This window comes from Amblyomma mixtum, chromosome 5 (assembly GCF_055824585.1).
Source record: "Amblyomma mixtum isolate Tamu chromosome 5, ASM5582458v1, whole genome shotgun sequence".
NCBI classification, from domain to species: Eukaryota; Metazoa; Arthropoda; class Arachnida; order Ixodida; family Ixodidae; genus Amblyomma; species Amblyomma mixtum.
Genome location: NC_143016.1, coordinates 93,168,246 through 93,187,773, shown reverse-complemented (window position 1 = coordinate 93,187,773; position 19,528 = coordinate 93,168,246). Strand labels below are relative to the sequence as shown.

The following is a 19,528-nucleotide window of genomic DNA, read 5'->3' as shown; positions in this document are numbered from 1 at the left end:
AGCTGGTGGTGGGCGCCAGGGGGCCACAGGTCGCAACGGCGGCAACGGCACGTCTTCCGCCTGGAAATCCATATGACAACACGCTATCACGCAATAAGTATATATAAACGTCATTGTAGTTCAACAAAAGCGCGCAGTGAAAGAAAATCTTTGAGTTCGGAACTTCTGTTAACCAGTTCTTTGCTCCTTGCGCGCCTGTTTCGCCTTTGTGGTCGTGCGACCGTGCTCGGTGGTGTGTTTGGTGTGCTGTCGTATGGACTTTTCACGAGCGGTTCGTGCCCGAAACCGTGAGAAATGACAGTTGTGCGCACGGCAGTCAGTGGACTGAAGTAGCGCACAGAAAGGAAAAAAAAAAATGACTTGCTGCGTACCTTTCTGCACATCATACGCGGGAAAGGCGAAGTCCATGAGTGAGCTGAGTGTGTCGTTCCACGAATTTCCTGTCACCGACATCAGAGAGGCATGGATAAAGGCGATTTCACGCGAAGGCAAGGAGATGACAAGTTTCTTTGACGCGTCCTGTCGCATATATGCAACGGCTGCCACCGCTGAGAGTCACAAAGGCATCCTACGAAGGTCCCTCGGTGCATCTAGATTTCCCGATTTGCACGCAAACGACGTGCACGTATTCGCTTTTGATACCGTACTTAGTTGACCGTCTCAACGCGGAGTCCTCTCTCCGTGCCTCCAAGCCCTTGTCGCATTGGAAATAAATGTAATTACAGGAGAAATGGGTTAGACTGCAAGCTATGAAGTTCACGGTGTCTGCAGAAAGAGCTGTGCGATTAGAGATCACGTGTAATTGATCCCTGAAATAGCAAAAGATACAGGGAGAGCAGGTGCTATTTTCATCTGGGTAGACCTTGCTGCCTCGGGGAAAACAAAGATATAGTATGATTGTTTCATGATGTTGAACAATAACAGCATTGGTGAAGCTCGTAATGGCCACAGTAGTTGTCCTGCCTTTCTTGCTTATGGACTGATAATAAAGGAAACCGTACCTTTGTTTAACTTGCTTTTCGTTTAGTGTACATACGGCCAGCATCTTAATTCTTGGGAAACCTCAGAAGAAAGAGTTGGCACTAAAGAGTAAAGACATACATAATATTTATAGAGAGAGCAATGTCAGGAACGAGGAAGGCTCAGCTCTTTTTTGGTAATATGACAATGGGGATATAAATCGCAATGGTGGAGGACCATTTCAGCTGTGCAAGGGTTCACATATTTACAGCGCATGTACGCATCTCTTTTTTTTCAGGTCCAAACAAGACGCTGTGGCAGCCACACGAGACAGCCAAAGTGTGCAGCATTCACTTCAGACTGGAGGACTACAAGGAAGGCACCAAGGGTCGCCGCCTGAAGCCCAATGCAGTGCCCTCCATTTTCCCAGGATACCCAGCTTACATGCAGCGCTCTGCTGAACGCATCAGGTCCAAGGCTATCGATCAGCCACGGCAGCGCTGTACGGAAGCATTTCCTCGGGTGGCTTCATGCCCAAAGTGAGTAACTCCTGCTCACAATACCCATGTGAAAGTTTACGCTTCCATCGTAAATTCACCATCTTTTCCTCCTTCAGAGTAGTCTCCTGCTGCACTGATGCACTGGTGCCAGCGAAATGTCAATGCTTGGATGCATCCATATGAATCATTTTCGATCATGTCCTTCATAGTATAGCGCAGTATCCCTGCAACTTCACCACCTGCCAAAACGGTCGTTTTCTATGGCCCCGTTTTCATTTTCGGGAACTGAAAAAAAATTGTAGACAGAGCAGAAAAGGTGAGCATGGTAGGAAAAATAATGGGAGCACTTAATTATCATTGTGCAAGGACAGCGCATTACCATTAGGTCTCCTCCTTGCTTTTAATTGCTTCTCTTATATAATGGCAGATAGCTCATCTGTGTACCAACCGTGGCAGGTGTCTCTCATCGCCTGCCAGGTGGCAGGTTTACACAACACTATGCCGCCGGACGGCAGACACTTTTTCTTCACCTTCCAACCTGTCCTCTACAAGTAGAGAGGAGGATTTCCTCTGTCCCCACTTTGCCACCTGCCATCCTAAGCAGGTGGAAGATGGCACTTGCGTGTACCAACCGTGGCAGGTAGCTAGTGCAGACAGCAGTACTCTTGCCAGACACTTTTTCACTACTGTGGTGCTTCTAATACCAACTTTTATTAATAATGGTTCGGTTTAGTTTGGTTTATTGGGGTTTAACGTCCCAAAGCAACTCAGGCTATGAGGAACGCTGTAGTGAAGGGCTCCAGAAATTTCAACCACCTGGGGTTCTTTAACGTGCACTGACATCGCACAGCACACGGGCCTCTAGAATTACGTCTTCATCGAAATTCAGCCGCCGCGGCCGAGATCGAACCCGCGTCTTTCGGGCCAGCAGCCGAGCACCGTAACCACTGAGCCACCGTGGTGGGGGTCATCAATAATGGTTGTGTACGTGTAAGGCAAGAACTGATGCGCACCTCTCTTCTGTCGCGGTGCAATGACTTGCTCCACACCTTAGGAATTTTCTGTCAAACCTCTCTTCTCTGAGGAGTCTCAGAACATCACAGCAAAATGCTCACACTCATTGTCCGACCTCTGGGCAACACGTGCTGTATAAGCCCCCCTCCCCTTTGCTAAAGAGATGCGTAATTGTGTATGCAGTCATTGTTGAGTTTATTGTACCTATCGTTATCATTAGATGTTGTGCTCTTTGTAAAAATTGGTGTTGCAAAAATTTATACATGTCAACCACCATCTTTCTGAGCTCAGAACAAGTTTTGACAAGATTTCGTTGTTCCTTCGTGTCGTCATAGTGCTGATGGTAAAACAGGTTGACCACAATCACAGAAATGCACGGTGTGAGCAAAGAGCGCTTTATGCAATGGTCCCGTCATTTCGATTATAGTTCGTTTTACTAATGGTGCCACTGACCAACACAGTGAGTATCCATGCTTAAGACAGGGAAGTCTCTTTCCAGTAACTTTAGGCTCATGCTTCATATTCCAGTGACATTGGGTGTCATCTAGCACGACTAAATTTCTTTGTGTTGGTCCAGGTTGCACTACTGTAGAGTCCCCAACTAATGCTGCTTTTGCCTCTGCTTAAATATAGACACAGTTTGGCAATAGAAACACGAATTATCACTATATGTTTATCATCAAGCACGAGAGTGGTGCCCAGCTGTGGCTTGTGGTGAGGCGATGATTTCCTTTTGAACTGTGAATTTTGGAAAGATAAAGAGTTAAGAAAGGGCATTTGATTCACGCGAAAGGAGCAAGTGTACTGTTCGTGAGCGTGTAGGTTTCCTTGTCGTATACATTCTCATCACATGGCATTGATGTGATAAGCGCTGTTGTGGTAGCTACGCAGCCCTGGTCATTCGAATGTGCACTAGATGCTGGATGCTTGTCTTTAGTAGTGTTCTATGCCTATAACGTATGGAGGGAGCACATGTATTAGTAAGCGGCCGATATCGAACTTTGCAGTAAGCTGCTTGCTAAGTATTCTTGGTCCGATCCATTCTCGGCTACAGGATGTTAACAAACACTTGTCCTGGGCAGATTTCTTTCTTTATCATCATTTTCATTCGTTGCATCCCTCTCGCTTGCCTGACGACAGCTGCGACTGCACAACTCATTTTTTTCATTATCTTTTCTTTTTCATTTTGAGAGCTTTAGCTCTAATGCTTGCATTACTCAAGGTCGTGTTAGTATGTATTACAAGGTCAATCAAGTGAGACCAGTGGGTGGTACTAATGGTACACAGATTGTGTACAACCTAATTGGCGTAGAATGTTTGGAGTGGTATCAAACGATTCAGCGCATTACGGAGCATTACATTACGAGTCGATCAAAGCGTAGCCTATAATAGGGATTTGCACTGACGACCTTTCGTTCCCCAAACTGCGACTTCTTGAAACTTGCAATGTCCATTACAGCCAAACTTATTGATGTAGGACATTCAAAGCGGTGTCAAACGATTGGTCTTCTTGCACTGTATACGTTGGCATTAAAAATCCGGATGTAACAAAAATTTTGTACCGGATATAACGAAGATTGCTAATGACGCAATATTCGTTCGATATTGCTAACGCTCGATACTCACATGCTGTTGCAGCGGTAAGCACTTTCACCTTACTGGAACTTTTCACTATTCAGGTAGACAAACGCCAGCAACATGCTTGGGTAAGTTTAATATGAAAGGCTAGATTCATTGGTATTGCAGTAGTGTAACACGTGCCAACACTTTGTCACACTTCGTTGTTCTTTGTAGTGGTACGCCAACATGCAAACTTGTTACGTAGCCTAGGCAAAGAACAGGAGGAATATTAGCATCTGAAAACAAAGTCCAGCAATAAATTGACTTCGTCACTTCAAGTACTGCTTAATGTTAGTGTTACCTTTGATATCTTTGTTTTTCAGCAGTAATGCAAAAAATGCTGGTTTTTGATTTTCACCTTTTTCCCAAACACCTAGTCTTGAACAGTAGTTCACAGTTTAAACTATACAGTATAAGATTCCGTGATAATTTTAGCCGAGTGGTTGGCTGTTCTTATTCCTAATGTGAAGACTAAGAGCTAGGCAAAAAAAGTGCTTCCCATAGCAGGCGTTCCTCAGAACTTTCTGTGGCAGTCTTCTGTGGTTAGTGCCCGTTTGTATAATTAAGAGCTTTAATGGCTTGAAATTTATAGCATAGTGGCAGTCCGTCGGGTTACAGGCTCAATTGTTAAATGTTTGCAAGCTCGACTGTGCAGTACCTTTCATCGTTTTTAATTTTCTTTATTGAGTTGCGGTTGCCTCTATATTTCTAGCTGCCCTGCCTTTGGGCTCAGTTCAGTTACCTCAGGATGGCCTGAATTCTTTTGGTTGAGGTGTTTCACCACAAAACGTGCTTAAAGAACAAAGAGGAAGCTGCCAACAGTTCAGTAATGAGTGAAACTTTGAGTGTTTCAGGCTGTGTTTGTTTTTACAACTCCTGTGACCACCCCTCCCCTCCTGTTTTTTTTTTTATTCAGGTCAAAGAAACGCCTTCTCTGTGATGCTCCAGCAACTGAGAAGAGAGAGACCTGCGCAGGGAAAACATCGAAACGCACAAATGAAACTACAAGCTGTGCCAGCACAAAAACAACCGAGTGTCGGACAAAAGTGATTGTTAGAGAACCACTGCGCACCACTAGCCGAACTGAGCCTGCCAGGCAACAAAATGACAGGTGCGTGCCAGCGTCACAAGATTCCCGGCGTCCCGCCATTTTGTGCCTTGTGCCAGCTAAGAGAGCATCACATGAACAGCAGCAGTCTTCAGTCGTGGAAGAAGAATGCAGCATTCCGAGTGACCAACGTGCACTGTGCATTGAGGAATGCAGGACGTTTGGAACACAGACTGCACTGACGGGAGTGACACTGGGTGCCCTGTGCGATGAGATCAGGTTGCTCAAGCAGAGGTGCAGCGAACTGCAGGGCCAGCTCAATGATGCACTCACTGAAAACTGCTGGCTGAAAACAAAGATTCGTAGTAGTCAGGAACCTCGTGGGACATGATGTTCTTTCGTGTGGTGCACATATAGTTGGATGTCTGCTCTCTCTTTAATGAAGACTGTGCTGTCAGATGAGATGGGATGTTTCGGTGGGTCACTGAGGTAGATAAGTCAGTGTTTGCAGTTTGGCAGGCATTGATTATGAACTGCAAGAATGTGTGCATGAAAAGCTTGATTGCCGACACGTTTTGAATTCTGACACAAGAAACAGTAATGGAAACTCAGTGGAACTTTTGCTTGAAAAAAAAAAAACTGTTCCAGGCATTACAACTGGTTTAAATAAATCGAAAACTTCCCTTATGGAGAGCTCTGCGCTGTTGTGAATGCGAGCTTTGTCTGGACAGCCAGAGAAAATGAACGTGCAAATGAACACATGCATTGCTATGAGTGTCAGGTCGCATTGTGTTTATATTGCATAAGACTTGCGTTCGGTTTGCTGCTCACTAAGGTGTCGTTAAGAAAAACAATATTCTGGTGGAGCTGTTGTGGCCAGTACTTTGTGTGCTTTGATCTTGTGCACTCTGCAGTAGCAAGCTAAGGAACAAGTGCTAGTTGTGCATGCGTCCGTATACCGTTTTAGATTTGGATTACTGAGACATTCTTTTTGATTTTTTGCTTCGATTTTAATCCACCAACTTCTGCTTGATTGTGTGTTTTGCCTTCGATACTACTGAGATGAGGGGAAATGGCATTTTTTACTTCAGAAATTGGAGCTCACTGTTATGACCTCAAGCGTACTAGAAGCTTGGAAGAACACTAACTTCATCTGAATCCATAAGAAAGGAGACGTCAAGGACTTGAAAATTATAGACCGATCAGCTTACTCTCCGTTGCCTGAAAGGTATTTACTAAGGTAATCGCTAATAAGTCAGAACAACCTTAGACTTCAATAAACCAAATGATCAGGCAGGCTTTCATAAAGGATACTCGACAATAGACCATATTCACGTCATCAGTCAAATGATAGAGAAATGAGCAGAATATAACCAACCCCTATATATTGCCTTCATTGATTACGAGAAAGAATTTGACTCAGTGGAAACCTCAGCTGTCATGCAGGCATTGCGGAATCAGGGTGTAGAAGAGTGTTATGTGAAAATAACGGAAGATATCTATAATGATTGCGCATCTACCATAGTCCTCCATAAAGTCTGCAATAAAATTCCCATAAGAAAAGGTGTCAGACAGGGAGACATGATCTCGCCAATACTCCTGTTTACAGGAGGTATTCAGAGGCCTGGATTAATACCTTAGTAATCTGCGATTCGCTGATGACATGGCCTTGCTAAGTCACTCAAAATATGTACTGCAAAATATGATCAGTGAGCTAGACAGGTAGAGCAGTACTGTTGGTCTAAGGATTAATATGCAGAAAACCAAAGTAACTTTAAACAGTCTTGGAAGGGAGCAACGCTTTACAATTAGCAGCGAGGTGCTGGATGCGGCAAGAGAATATGTCTACTTAGGGCAGGTAGTGACCGCTGATCCGGATCATGAGAGGGAAATAAAGGATAAGATTGGGGTGGAGCGCATATGCTAGGTTCTCTCAGATATCATGAATGGCAGTTTACCAATGTCCCTCAAGAGAAAAGTATATAACAGCTTTATCTTATCGGTACTCACCTCTGCGGCAGAAACATGGAGGCTGACGAAAAGGGTTCAACTTAGAAACAGCGTACAGAGCTATGGAAAAAAAAAATGATAGGCAGAATGCTAAGAGACAGGAAGCGGGCAGAGTGGGTCAGGGATGAAACACAGGTTAATGACATCCTAGTCGAAATCAAGAGGAAGAAGTGGGCTTGGCCAGGGCATGTAATGCGAAGGAAAGATAACCAATGCTCCTCAAGAGTCACGGACTGGATTCTAAAAGAATGCAAGTGTAGCAGGGGGCAGAAGAAAGGTGAGCAGATGAGATTACGAAGTTTGCGGGGATAGGGTGGCCACAACTGGCACAGGACAGGGTTAAATGGAGAGGTATGGGAGAGGCCTCTGTCCTGCAGTAGGCTGAGTAGTCAGGCTGATGATGATGAGCATTCCCAATTTACCATGTTTTAAAAGAAAGCTGTTAACTGCAACTGGGAACTGTACTGCACTTCACAGGAAGAGACTGCATGTTACGGATCTGTATCTTTTGCTCCATTGCCTAGAAAAGTTGTTGCGGAGAGGAAAGCTCTGCACGGCAAATACTGAAGTAAAAGGTGTGTGTGATTGCCGCTGCTTCACAAAACCCACTCATTTTTATAATGTCATTTTGCATAAGGTTGGTTTATGGGGTTTATCGTCTCAAAGCGACTCAGGCTATGAGAGACGCCGTAGTCAAGGGCTCCAGAAATTTCGACCACCTGGAGTTCTTTAACGTGCACTGACATCGCACAGAACACATGCCTCTGGAATTTCGCCTCCATCGAAATTCGACCGCCGCGGCCGGGATCAAACCTGCGTCTTTAGGGTCAGCAGCCAAGCGCCGTAACCACTGAGCCACCGCGGCGGACTCATTTTGCATAAGGCAGTGCTTACTTGTGATCAAGAAGTCCTGAAGAAGGATAACACACTGCTAGCTGAGCACACTGTTCAGTTGAAAGAACAACTGCGCTTTCATTTGAGAGACCAAGCTGCAATTTCTGGCAGTGCATACATTCGTTCCCTGCACTTTAGTTAGCAATTGCTGTGAATACAGAGATGCTGCGCCATGGCTTAGTACCAGTGCCCTCCATCACTGTGTTGCACATCCACTGGACTGTATGAATAATATTTTATCTTTTCACTAGAAGAAGCCAGCTTCAATAGAAAAAAAAGCAGGCTTTTAGACGAATTTCTTAGAACCACTTCACTGAAGCTTGCTTGTTGCGGTGGCAAGATAAAATATTGGTTTATGGGGGGTTAACGTCCCAAAGTGACCCAGGCTATGAGGGACAACATAGTGGAGGGCTCCATAAAAATTCAATCACCTGGGGTACTTTAACGTGAACTGACATACCAAAGTACACGGGCCTCTCAAACAGTCTGCCTTCATCGAAATGCGACCGCCATGGCCGGGATCGAACCCGCGTCTTTCGGGTCAGGTGCAGAGCACCGCAACCACTGAGCCCCCGCGGTGGCAAGGTAAAATATGTCATATAGCCCGTCAGCTAGTGCATGTGAATCTTAAGGCCTAGAATTTACCATGCAACTCACTGCTGAACTGTGTGATTATAGTCATGCCACCGCTCTGTGTGCTTTAACACTTTAAACAACGATAAGGTGCCTGCATTCATTGCTGCACTATTTCGTATACACCTGAACCTATTTGTGAACACATGAGTAGCCACGTGGCTGTTGTCATATTTGCCAATTTTTATTCGGCTAACAGCTTGCAGCATGTAGATGCTGCATAGATGCAAATGTTGTGATGAGCGCAGTGCACAGAGGGTTTGACCGAAGTAGCACTGAAAAGCGTGCAAAATGCCACATCTCTTATTGTTGGAGGACATAAAGCTGCTAATGAGCCAAGTCATCAGTAATGAAGCAGCAGTAATAAAATTGAAGTGGCTGAAACAACGCAACAAGGTTCCTCTGCTTTACATTGTTGGATAGCAGTGGATGGACGCTGCAGCCATGGTGGGCCTTGCATTATTTTTTTTTTTCCACAGAAGCTGCAGTTGTGCAGATGACCTCACTCAGCTGCAGCAGTAATCCTCGGAGGTAAATCAAAGCACAATGCATCGTGAATGACGATGCATCATGCAATAAAAAAGCAACACTGCACAGAAGGTGGTGATTGCAGAACACTTTAGTGAAGTTCCATAGCAAAACTGCACAGACAGGAACTACAAGTAAAACCACAGCGTGCGCACTCATTCAGAGAAAAACTGTTCCATTGGTTTTTGTGGTCAATGGACAGGGTGAGAAAGAAGAAAGTGATATTGTTAGGAATCTTTTCACTGGACTTGGGAGTTAAGTTGTAGCAGAGTCTGCAGCTACACATCATTTACCTGAAAATGTATGCACTGACCTCATTTCACTTAGAAATTTTCTTTTCTAAAAAGATGAATCGCGGTGTTCACACACTGTGTATGCATTGGCCAGTGTGGTATGAGTAAATGCACACCTCATGTTTAAAGGGACTCCGAGACAAACTGAATTTGGCCTGTACTGATAGATCACTGCGTTCTAACAACAAAGCCATTACTTTCCCTCAAAAGTTCACTTCAAAATGGTGATCATGGAGTTCTTTTCAGAGTAAACATTAAGAGTTTGAATCTAATGGCAGGAAAATTTTTAAGCGAAATTTTCTTGACAACAAATGCATTTATTGCTGCCAGACAAACATTGACATACCCGGACAGAGCTACAGAATCTATTTTCACTATGAACAAAAATCAGATGGAGCTGTCGTAGGTGAAATCAACACTGTGGGCTACAGGCCCTCGATTAATTTAATGTGCTCCTAAACATTGGTACATCGTAATTTTTACATTTCACTTAAAATATGACCACTGTACCTGGGATCAGACCGATCAATTGAGGCTTACCAGCCGAAATAAGGCGTACGAGCTCAAGAAAAAAAAAGGTAATAAATGCAAGTTGTCCGCATTAACTACCCAAACGTGCTCTGGCTGTTTTCTTCAGCAAGTAAAAACCCACCTCTTCATCCCATAGTGGACTTCTCATCTAAAGTGCCATTAGCATACACAAACATGAACACCATAGTGCAATGGCTCCTCGTACAAAGCACATCTTCCAACACTGGCCTCACACATGTATGTAGGACAGGAGTGAAAGAGGCGTGTCTTACATGCATGCTACGCCGGTGTTTCAAATGCCGTCAAATCGAATTCCATTCAACTCAACTGCTGGTTTAGAGCTGCTACACAAAGTTTTACTGTGGCGTTAAGGTCAAATGTCATTTGAGTTGACTGAGCACCACAGAAACATTTGATACTTTCAAATGCCATCAAGATGCAATGCAAATGCCTGTACTCTCATTCTCAGCATCATAGAGCCATCATTTGGCAAATAAAAACGTGCTGTTAAGTATGTTCCTCTAGTTAGGAAATTTTAAAACAGATTAAAAATGGTCCCTTTCATGGCAGGTATGAGCAGGATGCAAATCTTCAGTCATCCCAAATGCCTGTTTTCAAGCGTTCCTCTTGTGTGGACATTTAAAAGTTAGCATATTGTGAAAACAGTAATTAGTATGCTTGCAAGGCTAGAGCTAGGAGATAGAACCTGTACTGGGAGCCATGCATTGTGATGTGCACATCTCAGTTTATGCTGATAGCACCTTCACACAGTTTCAAAACATGCCTTTCAGTCCTTTCAGTAAAAAAGTTTGCGAGCAAACAATCATTCACAAAGCAAGGGTTTCGTTGGATATAAAGACACCGCTTTTCATACCACAGTTTCGGACAGCAATGTGTGGCTCATAATCAACATTACAAAGTCCACAAACCATGTGCAGTAATTTGTGGCTTTCAGCCCTTCAAGACTATCTCCAAACCTCTCTGATGCTTACTTGCAATTCCAGTTTTTTTTGCTTGTCAGGAAGTTTTTCACAGAAAAATGTGCAGGTAAACTGGCGGTTCCTGACCTCTGTATCCCGGAAATGTGGAAACCGGGCAACTGCGGTTGTTATTATATATTCAACAACAAATGTAAAGACTTGTAACTGTATAAATTTGTAAATAAACCCAAATAACAACATGAGTACCAAACTACAACACACACATCACAGTGACAACAACAAACGTTCAACGAGTGTACACTACAGAGGCCAGAACAAGGTAAATAAGGTTGACACTGTATACATCTCGCATATAATACTGGTGTATATGAACATGTGTATATATTACGCAATTTGTATATAGGTCTAAAAAATTCTAGACAGCAAGCCAAGCCCAGTTGGCACTGCACAATAACATTAACGTTGAGTCTAGTGATCACAAACACGAAGTAGCAAAATGTATGCTCGAACATCAAAATGTAAATAAATGTGCGCATAACTAGTGAACTTCTGAATGAGCATCCATCAGCCTACGAAGTGCTAATACTGTGTCTATGGCATCTTTGCTCTCGCTAGTGCCTTCAGACTACAAAAAAGTGGCATTATAAAAGTTGTGGAAATGTAAGAGACTGCATGTTACATGCGATATCAGTTGGTGGCGGGTACATCAGGTAATGAACTAAAAACAGCTACAAGAAGGCTCAAGCTGTGTTGGCGATTAAACTGATGCCGTTAGCAAAGAGCAGTTAGAGAACCAAAAAACAAACGCAATAACGGCTACCTCATGCGCTGTTACCAGATGTTATTTTGTCCTGACCACGGCACCACACTCGGTTATATCATGAAGCCGTGAAAATATCTTTTTACTTCAACAATTCTTGCTAAAATGACCACAATTAAAAAATAACAGCAGAAATTGCTTAAAGAACACTGTACACTGAGGCAAAAAAAAGAAACTGCTACCTATAAGTTCAATTTGGCATTGTTTCTTTCCTGTACTCTAAACCTGGCACAGGTAGACTGAGTGGCAGATGATCCCGCAAGAAAAATCTTGCCGTTGTTTCAAGGTCGAAATAGAAGTATATATGTATAACATGTACTACAACAGACCTAATATATCTTGTCAATGTGTGCATTCCCACAGTGAGAAATTGTGCAGAAATATCTCTTAAAAAATGAGTCACATTCAAACAACTACCTACAATTTGTACAAAAGCTTTAACATATGCTAAGGGGCATGGAATACTGGTTAAGTGATCCTTCTAGCATACTTGAGATGCTGGAGTCTGTAGGGTACCATCGAAAGCTCCTTCCAGCACAAGGGCCAGTAAGTCGTAATATGAATTATGGAAGTCCAAATTACATAGAAACTCACAACACCCATATTAAATGCCAGTTCTGTGTAGTCATTAATTAGCATCTGTAGGGTTAACTATATATTATAAAGGCAAACCGCACTTAATAAACATGTGCAGGCTGTCTAAAGTTTACTATCTTTAGTGCATGTACACTCCACATTGCATTCTATCAGGGTAGTCAATAAATATGACGGAGGTTCACAAACATTCCTCTCACTCGTTTCTCAAAGTTGTCTTCATGTCACCCAGAAGATACAACATCAGTGACTTTTCACAGAGCCTAAGTATCAAAGGCATCTTCTCATTCCTTTGTAAACCATTGTTTAGCAACGATGGGACAATAACTTCAGAGTAGCTATCAGTGACGTTGATAGAGGCAACAACTTTGTTAACAACCACAGACCTTTCACGACAGCACATTTTGTGTGATTAAAAGGGAATGCCTGTCAAACGCTGTGATGCTTACACACACCACTGGCTGCAATGCACTCAATGCTATCAAAATACAAGCTTTGCCTTCATTCCACACATAACATGTCACATCAGCAGAACCTCACACTGGTAAAAGCATGCACTGTGAACTCTGCTTTGGAAGTTGGGTCATAAGCAGAGTCAGCAAGCCAAAAAGAAGCACGATGTGCTAGTTGGTGCAAAAGATAAAGGACTTTACAGCTATAGACATTTTAATGCACTTTCTTGGGGGCAGTTATTGTTGCTATCAGTGTTGCAGAATATCGCAAGTGATCTCTTCTGCATTCATCAGCTGGCCAGCTGTAACTTCTTGAAACTTTCTCAACAAATTTTAGAATTACCACACAGCCGTACTTTTTCTCGAGGCTCCATTATCCTTAGAGCCATTTTTTGCGGTACCAACCACATACCGCTGTGCTATGATTTCATAAATGAATGTTCATTCTTTATGCAATCCAATAGTTCCCTCTCTGCATTATACTGTGAGTGCATCTTGCATACCTCAGAGACAAGAATATCATTCTGAATACTGTTCCATAGAGTATACCGATTGCTAGGTCGGTGTGGAAAATAGAAATAGCATCTTCAGTCATATATACACAGTATGCTCTATTCAATGAAATCAAGCAACAGAAATTTAGCAGCAACAGCACTGAGGCAAAAAACTGCATCATTTGAAAGTAACAGCATCTTTGAAAAACAGCTCGGTATATGGGCATGGCGTACATACAAATGTCTGTACCAAGGCATGTACCAAGCATGCAGTAATAGTTGCTGCTGCCAAACTCCAGCCACTGATTGCATCATAAAAATGAGAAATAATGGTGCTGAAAATGGGCGTACTACATGGCAGACGAGAGTATAAGGATGAGAATAGCAAACAGACTAGAACATCAGTTACCTTTATTACTGGGAGCACGATCGAGACATAATCAAATGATCTAGTCTGGTGCGGTGCATGAATTTCCTTGCACTGCACCTTGCTTACATAGGCAAACAACGCCTCAGTCACCTGACTGCCATAACTAGCCTAAACTTATCAGCGCCCCACATATGAGCTTGCTACATGGCTGAGACAACTGTTACGTTTATGTGGCATTACATGTGCAGCACACAGATATCCACCCGGAATGCATGTAATGACTACTTTTTGCACAACACTAAGGCCCGCTATTGCTACACGATGCTCATGCTTATGGGCACTTTGCTTCTGATTTCTAAATGTGGTAACTTCTGTCACTTATTTCCATCGTTATACTCAAGGACTCATCAGCTTGGCTCTTTTTAACTTATTTAGCTAAGCTTAAAAGCGTGGTATACATCAGAATTGTACACGCACTTGCATGCAAGCCCACATGCTTGGTCCAATCATCTGACAGTACACTTCATACATTTAAAAAATGTGGTGCAATTAAAACAGCTTGAACTGAAACCTGCACAGGTAGCAAAAAGTAAAGCTAGCACAGGCATGTATGCATACAAGAAGATGAACAAGAAATGTGAAAAATACTAGCGTGTTGCTTACAATACAAGCCTGCACGTGTCATTCAGTGCTGCTCGCTCTTGATTCACTCACTCACACCTACTTTGTGCATGTGCTAAAATACCATCCTGTCTCCTGTATCATGCACAAATGACATGAAAAAAAAAGTGAATAAGACATGCAACATCTCGCTAGTTAAAAAAGCATCACATGATAAATGCCATTAACAACCACAGACATAATATGAAAACTAACCACAGAGGCCACCAAGACACCGTACATTTGGCAGCATTATGTACCCTTGCAGTCATCGAATGTGGTGACGTTATGTCATTAACACTGTAATAGTGAACCACACACAGTTTCCATGGTGCAGGCTGGAGCAGATAATAATAAGCGGATTATAGAAATGTGCAGATTTCCACTGTGCTCCAGGTTCGCCAGCATGGCGGCTGCGTGATGTCAGTGTAAGCCATCTACAGCCGAAGATACCCGTCATGCATGCTAGTGGAATATATCTCTACAGTTTTCAGCCAAACTGACGCAAAAGGCAACAAACAAGCAGAAGGCCAAGCAGAGTGATAAATGCATATCGTGGCTTTCTTGCATGCTCTTCCTGCAAAACCTCGGTCACTTGTACAGCCTTCTGAAAACTTGCTATACCAGCCATGTGCTTCCATACCTGTGTATTGCTACACTTATCTGACTCCACATGCCACCATGCTGCTTCTGCATGACGGGCAACTGAGGCAATACGTTGCCTCAGCAGTGTGGGCGCAGGGTGCCTCTCAAGCTGCATTCAAGCAGCTTTTTTCCCTGCGTCCTCTCTCTCCCAGTAATACTTGTACTTGTACCACTGTAATACTTGTAATACTGTAATACTGTAAGTAATACTTGTACCACTGAGAGCGAGAAATAAACTTCAACAACTTCAACTTCAACACCTTTACAATACATGACATTCCAACTCTTGACAAGGCAGCCTTTGACCTACAGCTTATCGACACAAAGACTTGCGCACACACTACCACTGCGCCTTCCGGGCTTGCGTTGAAATGATCGTTTATGACACACCACTTGTAGCCTCAATTGAAGACGCTCTGAGTGCATCAAAAACAAGCCTCGAGTTGAACGAGTTGCGGCAGGCAAAAAGGCAGCGGCTGTTGCGCCACAGAGCTGCACCAGAGGCTCTGTCGCGGAGATCCTCATCCGGTTCAGCATAACTGACTGGCGCAGGCACACACCAAGGGACGCCGGCCTCGGCAACGGCCGCAAAGAGACCCATATTTCGCGCCAAGAGCAAGGCATGCGGCGCACAGGTGTCCCAGCGATAGGTGGTGCCCTGTGTGACCAGGTAGGCATCGGCGTGCAGCAGTGCCACGCACAGAAGCTTGTACCCAGCGCCCGCAGCAAAGCGCACTTCACAGCCGGCATTCTCCAGCGCCTGCACAACGGCGTTGCTCTCGCTGGCACTGAGCAGGACGCGTGGGTGGTGACGCCGCCGCAGGGGGTCAGGGTCTTCATCCTCCACAAACTGCCGGCTGTGCCACTGGTGCGCACCCAGGGCAAGGCCCCAGTAGCAACGCCCCACAGGTCTGCACGAGCACAAGTGACAACCCGAATAACAAATGATGAGGATGCATGTTATCACTTTCGTAACGGAAAGAACGGCATTTGGGTGTGAGTGTGCTGCTAATTTATGACGACAGCCAGTTACTGCAGAGTCTGTTCCCTCTAATTCCCACTTGGCTGTTAAGTGCCGAGTGGGAATGCAAGCTGTGCCTGTGATGGGGCTAAACTTCTGGCTTAAGTGAGCTTCCTAAAACAGCTTTCTGCTGTAAAAATGGGAGGTCCTGTATATACACAACGTGCCCACCTGTTCTGGTCATCGAGGTGGTGGAAGGGCTGGTTCACAACACCAGCCACAGGCAAGCCAGTGTTCCGGTCATAAACGCCAATCAGGACGGAGACACACTGCAGACCTGAGCTCACTATGCTGCTGCCTTCGTCTTCATCACCCCACTTGCCCGAAATGTATTCCGAGGTGGAGTCTGAAACCAAGCAAGGATGACATATTACCACAGGCCCCTCAAAAAAACGCTGAGAAATGTTCATAAAACTGTGCACATTACTCAAAACATTGAATGATAAACCAATTATACGTCAGACACAGTAACCAGAACATATTTTGTCAATAAACAGCTGCCACTTCCTCCCAGACATCAAACCTTTCGATGCACGCTTTCGCTGTTTGTACTATATATACATCAAAGCCTGGGTCAGAAAGGAAAGTCAGAGCTCCCAGCATGGACAGCTGCTCATTTATGCTGTTTAATTACAGTATGTCACGTGTTCGCGCTAAGCATGCCTTTGAATATATTACGCAAGATTACAGTAGATCAAAAACAGCAAGCTCTTACCAATTGTGCACAAAGGATTCTATGCCAGTAATTGAAATTAATCCTCAGGTGCTGTCATGACTTGCAAAGCAGCACTAAAATTTGCATTATTTTATTCAAAACAAATACTGTTGCCAATTCACAAACATTCCATGTTTTGTAAGTATTTCATGTGCTTTTACATTCAAAGTAGCTGACTGGTATATTCTGAGCAGTGCCAGACCACAAGAACTTGTTGCTCTGTGCCACTTCATTCCAGATGCCACAGTCCCTGAAGATTAAGACATTATGACCTCACATATGGTTTGGTTTGGTTGGTTTATTGGGGTTTAACATCCCAAAGCAACTGAGGCTATGAGAGACGCCATAGTGAAGGGCTCCGGAAATTTCGACCACCTGGGGTTCTTTAACGTGCACTGACATCGCACAGCACACGGGCCTCTAGAATTTCGCCTTCATCGAAATTGAACCGCTGCGGCCGGGATCGAACCCGCGTCTTCCGGGACAGCAGCCGAGCGCCGTAACCACTGAGCCACCGCGGCGGGGTTGACCTCACATATGCTGACTACAGTTCTACATATGTTGCTCTGCAATAAAAAAAAAAGCTAAAAAAAAAATGTGGGTGAGGGGTGGGGAAGGGGGTTGGGGCAGAACAACCACATCAGTTCAGAGAGTTGGATGTATTAGAAAGAATGAGGCAATGTAAAACACAAGGCATTGGCGTGAGCAAAAAGCATTGCATCATTTTACAACTCTATTGGCATCACATGCAGCTCGCTGCACTGGTTTTTCAATAGGAAAACACCACCTTCAAAAAGTTACTCGTACATTGTCCTTTAATAAACAATGTCTAATTACAAACACTATAAAACCATCTTCTATACATACAAAGCATAGTAAGTAGCACATCCTAGAACTGAGTCAGGAGCATTTGAGTAACGTTCAGACTCACCAATAGGATCAATCCAGATACCAAGGGATGAAACACAGGCCACGGGACATGAGGCCAGTTCTGTGTCCTCACACACCTCAGGGTTTGAGTGCACAATTAGGGCCAGCTTGGTTGCTGCTGCCGTATTCCCATCTAGCACACGCTCCAGGAGTTGAGCAGTTTCTTTTTGCGTTGACTGCACCTCAACACAGATGGTCTCACCCTGGCTGTTGGTGAACTTGTTGCTCTCTTCTCCACGCACGCCTCTGCCTAGCTCTGGATGCTATGAAAGAGGAGCGACATAAGGTGGTGGCAAGGGCATCAACAAGGGTGTTAAAAATGGCGTAACAATGGTGCTGATAATGGTGTTCACAAGAGGGCATTAACAAGGGCTTTAACAATGGCATTAACAATGGCGTTAACAATGGCATTAACAATGGTGTTAACAGGGGCGTTAACAATGGCGTTAACAGGGGTGTTAACAGGGGTGTTAACAGGGGTGTTAACAAGGGCGTTAACAAGAATACTCTGATGTGAATGGAGTCAGCCATGATGTTAAATGCAAAGGGTGTTTATTTTCTAAGTTTTGAAGATTGTCCAGGGTAAACTGAATTTAAACAAGAGCAGTTTACTGTTTTTTTGGACCTCTAGGTCCTAGGGCAATCCAAGACATGTATGAAACGACTTATAGAAAGATGAACAAGGGTTGTGTTTATTTCTTCATTCATATGTTGTGAATGATAGATCTCTTGCACTCCACTAGAAATTGTAAGGTTTAACGTCCCAAAGTGACACAGGGGCTATGAGGGAAGCCGTGGTGGAGGACAATCATGACATCGCACAGCACATGGGCACCTTTTGTGCTTAGCCTCCACTGAAACGCAGCTACAGCTGCTGAGACTGAACTCAGGTCCTCCGGATCAGTAACCAAACATCCTAGCCCACAATTACAACCTTTAAAAGATGCTTTGCTTTTCACTTTGCAAAGCAGGTATACCTTGTTGTCAGTCAGGGAAACTTAAAACATTTCAACAGACAAGAGTATACGTTCATTAGTATCACCATTCACACATTTAATGGAACTGCAAGTCCTAAAGTTCTTGCACACTGCTGTCTCGAACTATAAGCTTATGGCTGACAGGCTACAAACTGCATTCAGTTTCACACTATGAAAATTCATACAGTTGGCAGGGTTCCACATGACTTTCTCTGCTGTCTTGCAATGGACAGACATCTAAAGTAGAAGCAATAAAAGAGGGAACACGGAAGCCTGTGGTGAGGTGAGCTGATCATGCGCTTGGGGTTGTTCTAAACACTGGAGGCACACCCTGACGTGCTTTTGCACCTCCTGCTTTTGAAGGTAGTGTGGAGGTTGTGTACGCTAAAATGCTCATCTGGTGCATATTTTGCTTTTTAAATTAGAGGCACTGCTCTTAAAGCTCTTAATGTTCTATAAATTGAAGGTGTGTCCCATCGTGCTTGTGGCAGGGCATGCCACCAATTTCAAGAACAGCCACACGCACGCGATCAGTTCACATTGCTGTAGGCTCACAAGTTCCATTTCACAGTGCTTACACCTGTATTTACACACAGCAAGAAAAATCGAAATCCTTGGCCAAAAAGAGGGGTTTGCAACATTTTTATAGTCACTGCAGTGTACTCTCATTAATTAAAACTCTCTTAATTTGGTTTACTAGTTCATTTCAGCTGTGCTTTGGTCCACATCCCCGTCATGGTTAAAAAGCTCCCCTTAATTAAAACTCTGCATAACTCAAGCACATACCTACTGGTCCCCTTCAAGTTCAAATTATTAAAAGTCGACTGTATTCAAGCATTAAAAGCTAAGGTATTTATTCCCTTTAAATACTTACTGAC

The 19,528-nt window shown here is 43.9% G+C and overlaps 2 protein-coding genes across 4 annotated transcripts in view; one reads left to right on the top strand and one right to left on the bottom strand.

Annotated features, from left to right (window-relative positions):
* The first annotated feature begins 2 nt into the window (after positions 1-2).
* On the top strand, positions 3-5,606 carry LOC149343060 (uncharacterized). Its single transcript, XM_089545579.1, has 3 exons — positions 3-488; positions 1,259-1,499; positions 5,011-5,606. The coding sequence occupies exons 1-3, from the start codon at positions 356-358 to the stop codon at positions 5,531-5,533; spliced, it is 897 nt and encodes a 298-aa protein (XP_089401705.1). The 5' UTR covers positions 3-355; the 3' UTR covers positions 5,534-5,606.
* A 9,661-nt stretch (positions 5,607-15,267) lies between these two features.
* The window catches only part of Ipp (inositol polyphosphate 1-phosphatase), a 35,784-nt gene continuing 31,523 nt past the window's right edge, over positions 15,268-19,528 (bottom strand). For all 3 annotated transcript variants that reach the window (XM_089545577.1, XM_089545578.1, XM_089545576.1), the window contains 3 exons: positions 17,675-17,936; positions 16,200-16,374; positions 15,268-15,918 (listed from right to left, as the gene is read on the bottom strand). In XM_089545577.1, coding sequence (XP_089401703.1) covers positions 15,387-15,918; positions 16,200-16,374; positions 17,675-17,936 — 969 coding nt within the window. In that variant the 3' untranslated portion in view covers positions 15,268-15,386. The remainder of the gene's footprint in view (positions 15,919-16,199; positions 16,375-17,674; positions 17,937-19,528) is intronic.

Bases quoted from the DNA above. Each gene is read 5' to 3' on its own strand.
- LOC149343060 (XM_089545579.1), top strand. From the start codon at position 356: ATGACTTGCTGCGTACCTTTCTGCACATCATACGCGGGAAAGGCGAAG. The intron at 489-1,258 runs GCAAGGAGATGA...CTTTTTTTTCAG, and splicing joins AAAGGCGATTTCACGCGAAG to GTCCAAACAAGACGCTGTGG. The intron at 1,500-5,010 runs GTGAGTAACTCC...TTTTTTATTCAG, and splicing joins CGGGTGGCTTCATGCCCAAA to GTCAAAGAAACGCCTTCTCT.